Source organism: Silene latifolia, chromosome 6 (genome assembly GCF_048544455.1).
Source record: "Silene latifolia isolate original U9 population chromosome 6, ASM4854445v1, whole genome shotgun sequence".
NCBI lineage: Eukaryota > Viridiplantae > Streptophyta > Magnoliopsida > Caryophyllales > Caryophyllaceae > Silene > Silene latifolia.
In genome coordinates, this window is record NC_133531.1 from 95,350,472 (window position 1) to 95,355,637 (window position 5,166).

Consider the following 5,166-nt stretch of genomic DNA (forward strand, 5'->3'; position numbering starts at 1 on the left):
ACTCAATGGAACACACAACCTTCCACACCATATGCATCAGCTGATAAGATGGAACACTAATCTCTTTAATAACCCCAACCATAAGAGGAGATAAAGGAAGCTTACAACCTGCCCTGAAAGCCCAGTCATGAATGCAGAACCAACAAGGACAAGCCCAGTCGGCCCTGATAGGAGAATTCTCAGGGATCCAGACTTCAACATCAACAGGGATGATCCACTTATCCTTCAACACCTTCTCAAACTCAGGCTTCAAACGATTTGCAAGAGACTGATCATCCTTCAAAGCCTTCGTAGGCTTGAACTGGAAATCACCATGAAAGATTGAGATCATCTCCAGTGGAGAATCACCCGGATTATTAACTGAAGAAGGTTGAGCAGCAGAGGAAACAGACAAATTCTCATAAGAAGTTTCTTCAGGATTCTGGGAAGGAGGAGTTGCAGGAGTCGCTGCCCTGATATACTTCTTTTTTGCGGCCATATTTGAGAAATTATGAAAATTAATTGAAGATTAAAGAACCGGGAATTAAGGAAATTAGAGAGAGATTATTAAGAGAGAAATAAGAAAGATTATTTTGGTGGAGTTCAACTCAATGAAGCAAACAGGTATTTATAGTGGAGTAAATTAGGGTTTCAACCGCAAGAAAATCGATAATCATTAAGGAAGTTGCAGTAAAAGTCACACGCATCATAAACTGCAGTAAATAGCCGTTACAGGAACTGACTAGGCATAACTTAACCATTGGGTAATTTTTCTGAGATTAAGTTTATCTCCTCATTTTCGTCATGACACACTCAAAATAAGGAGATAAGGGGCAATTGTTAGGCCTGGAAATCCGCAGACCTTCCTGATCAGTATCTCATCTTAACCTGACTATCAGGCTGTCAGGACGTCAGGCTATCTGGACACATGAAGATAGGCACCAGGCCATGGAGAGGACAACGGTCAAAATATCAGGACGATATCAGACCAGGAATTCACGTTATAAAAGGAATATACACGCAGCATTGAATGGGAAGATCTCGCAGTAAATGCAGCAATTAAGGGAATAATATTGTCAATTATTACGGGCAATTAAGGATAATAAATCCGCATTAATTTCAACATCAGGCCGCATTTTGGAGATCATCATCACAAGGCAAAGAATACTTCTACGCATACAATACATAGAGAAATACTACAAATATTGTCATTATCATACTTTTACTCTCTCAATTACATAGTGAAATCCTCTCCTGGCTTGGTGCCCGTGGTTTTTTTCCCATTCAAGGGTTTTCCATGTACAAAACTCTTTGTTTTATTGTTGTTATTTTTATTATATTTATAGCCCTATATATGACCCTGACGACCAGACTAATGGACCATACAAAGCTAGTTAACCCTACTCAAATCTACCCTGACCTGATTTCGCCTTGCTCAAAATCCACACAAAACAAAAATTAACATAAATAAACCTATCACGGATTAATAGAACCCGTGTAATCTAGCTAATCACTCGATCGAGTCCTTTCAGACCACTCGATCGAGGACTACTCCAACAAAACTTCTCAATCGGGCACATTAGGCTCTCGATTGAGTATTCCCACAAAAGCACATTTCGATCGAGCATATGAATCCACTCGATCGACTTCCCGCAGCTGCCAAACCATTCGATCGGACTCGAAAACATCTCGATCGAGCACTTTCCACAAAATAAGCCTTGACTTCGTCTTAGCTGCTTCATAAGACCTTCCTTCACGCATTCTGAGGTATGACTCTTGCTCTAATATTTCCGTCTCCTTACAATGCATGCTAAATGGGACGAATAAGATGCGATTCCACTACTTTTGGGTCCATTTCTACAACTAAGACAAAACAAACCAAAGTAGCCAATTCGGGGTATTTTGCAATACAAAGCGATACAAATAGCATAGAAATGCGTGCAATAATAAGAGGCTAAAAAGTCTATATAAATTGCACGTATCGTCATGTATTTAGAAGAAGTATTAAGTTGAAAATTAATAACGCGTTAGAGGGGGCAATAGATAGAGGGGTTGCCATTTCTAGAGTAGGGTTAAACTTAGTACTATGTTCAAACTGGATATGTGTGCTACTTCATCTTCTGTTAAATCGTGCATTTCAAGAACTAGACAAAGTTTCATAAATGATCAAGAACAAAAGAATGAGTTTCAGCCGAAAGCTAGGAATTCAAAGTAAAGGCATATGAAGGGTGTGTTTATCAGGCCTGGTATGACATTTAGACAAGGAGAACGACCTTTCTCGGGACCTGTGACAGCTCAGGATCTTAAGCTGTAACAGGTTCGGCAACAAGAGATGCTCCAAAATTACTATTTTCATAACAATTCACAGCAGGATGAAGTTCAGGATCTTAGGTTTATGGTTAAATAAAAGAGGATCATTTCAGGATAAAGGGGTGGCAAATTCGCACGCACAATCTGATACTATTTGTTTGGGCCAAAATCCGCACCTTGGCCTAGTTGGGAGCAAGCCCATTTGATTTCGTCTAAAGAGGTGGGTTGTGGAAACTGTGCAAATACATGAGGCCCGTTAACAGAAGGAGTCTGCGCATTGAAGTATTATCAGGGAGATTTCAGGGAGATTGAGGGAGATTATGGAGATTAGCGGAAGAGGCTTCGTTTGTGGAAAGAAGTGTGGTAGGACTAATATTGCTTACCATAAACGGAGTAGGATACATCTAGGGTTCCTATCCTAAAAATAGCCAAGGGAGCAAAGAAGAAAAGGCATTCAAGATCTCTCATACATACGTAACACATTGTGCTAGCTAGGTTTACATTACGCTCCTTTGTAATCGTCCTCATATTAAACGCTAGTGCAATCCTTGGAAGGGTACCATCCCTTCCCGCGGTCGTTTCCCACATTGGGTTTTCCGCCTCACCAAATCTCACGTGTCAGCCTTTATTTAAGTACTTAATTCCATTTCACACTATTAACATAAATATTCACCCAACATACAACGAGTAAGACCACATTGACCTTTACATAATCTAATTCAGTAAAAAATTACCAAAACGGATTGGCGCCCACCGTGGGGCATTGTGGTCGTCAATCATTGATTACACAGACATATAATGGACAAACAAACGTCAGCAGCTGTGTCAGGAAGCGGTCAGCCGTCGATACCACCAAATCCAGTTCAAAATCCAGCATCAGCGGCACAAACTCAGGCCCTCGGACACACTCCAAAAACCATAGTCGTGACAAATGTCACTCGACCTCCCAGAACTCCTGCCGTGGTGGCTCAAACCAGATCAGACAAGGGCACGGCAAGTTCAGGCCTTACTCTACCACCAAGTCCAACACAAACCCTGCTTAGTGGCATGGAAAATCTTCAGAAGGTCATGGAAGATATGCGAGAATGAAGACTAGAGAAAGGCAGGAGCTAAGGCAAGAAAGAGGAACAGGGAACTCTGGGCGCAGATAGACATTCTGAGGCAGCAGTCCAGCACACCAGCAAGCACGGAGAATGAAGGTCGGGCCCCGGTAGTAGATCATACCCGGGGGGCATCAAGCACCAGGAGTCAACTTCGACAAATACCAGTCGAGTTGGTAACAAGATTAGATCTGACAGCAGTACCAACAGGAGAAAGGATAACCCCATAAGGGCTTGGATACCTCACACCAGACAGGTGGCAGCCAGCCAGCCGCGTAGAAGTACAACCAGGTAACCTCCCAGTTGGTAACTTAGTGGTAAATAACCAAACACCCGGTGTAGGATCCGCAGGTAGCCCGCAGCTAAGATGACACTAGGGAACGCTCGTGACCTCAACCCCATTAGCTATCACGCCGCATCAAAACCTTTAAGAATTCGGGCCTGGAAGCAGCACTCTAAGTCAGCAGGTAGCAGACAGACGAATCCCGGACTCAGGAAGCCTAACCAACCAGCAGTATCTGGAGCTGAGGGAAATGCTGAGCAGTGTCCCAGGATTGCCACCTCCACTTGAGAAGGCGGCACCCGACAGTTATGTTGACTCGCTATTCGTGGACGCCATACCCGTTGTTGCCATGCCCAAGGGATGCACAAATCCAAACAAGCCTCTCTTTGATGGCACGATTGATCCCTTTGACCACATGAGCCAGTACAAGCAAAAAATGATGACAGTGATGGCTCTAGGACAAGTAAAAGAAGCCTGTATGTGCAAGGGGTTTGGATCCACACTATAAGGACCAACACTCCGATGTTTCGTAAGCTTGCCTAACAAATCAATATCTACGTTTGGCGACCTGGTAAACGCATTCACTCAGCAATTCGCAAGCAGCCGGAAGCCGCAGAAGCACGCAGGTGACTTGTACAGAATTGCTCAAGAAGCAAGTGATACCATTGGAGAGTACAACACCAGATTTAACAATGAGAAGGTGGCGGTACGGGAATGTGACGTGTCAACAGCAGTGGAAGCCTTCAGAAGGGGCTTGCACCATGATTCAGACATGTACAAGCAGCTAACCATGCACCCTTGTCATAGCTTCGAACCAGTAAAGGAAAAGGCAGCGGCTGCGATCAGGTTGAAAGAAGATATCCTAGCCAGAGCCAGCATGCCAAGTACGCCAAGCGTATCCAGCACATCAGCCATGGAGAAGTCAGGTAGAAAGCAACCCACTAGCAAGAGGGATGAAAGGTACAGGCCATATGGTAAGGGAATCAACAGAACTGACAACAAAGAAGAGAACCAACAATTCCCCACATTGGCAGAACATGGATTCACAACTGGCGTCGGAGGAATCCTGAAAGCACTCAGAGAGATGGGAGATGGGGTAAGATGGCCCAGGCCTCCAGTAGAAGGACATGCATGGCGAAAAGAAAGTAAGAAAAAATGTGAGTTCCATCGTGACATCGGGCATAACACGGAGGATTGTTACACACTACATCGGGAGATCAGACGCCTGTATGAGCAAGGAGAACTGAGCCACCTATTACCACGTGGGGGGCAAGTAGCAAGATAGGGTAGCCTCCGCAAAGGCTGTGGCGCCACCTACATGAACCAAGATAATAAACGTGATAACAGGCGGCTCAGACTTAAGAGGATTGACATATTCAGCAGCCAAAAGGCGTGCAACTGAAACAAAGGGAGATAGACCAGAAACGTCCTGCAGAATTTCACACAGTGACCTACATGATGTTGCTTTCGACGAAGGGGACGTACATGACGGAC

General features: G+C 44.2%; 1 protein-coding gene across 1 annotated transcript; it reads left to right on the forward strand.

The window, feature by feature from the left end:
• Window positions 1-3,922: 3,922 nt before the first annotated feature.
• Window positions 3,923-4,957, forward strand: LOC141588377 (uncharacterized). The gene is made up of 2 exons (XM_074409823.1): window positions 3,923-4,135; window positions 4,262-4,957. Exons 1-2 carry the CDS (start codon window positions 3,923-3,925, stop codon window positions 4,955-4,957), a joined length of 909 nt encoding a protein of 302 aa, XP_074265924.1.
• The last annotated feature ends 209 nt before the right edge of the window (window positions 4,958-5,166 follow it).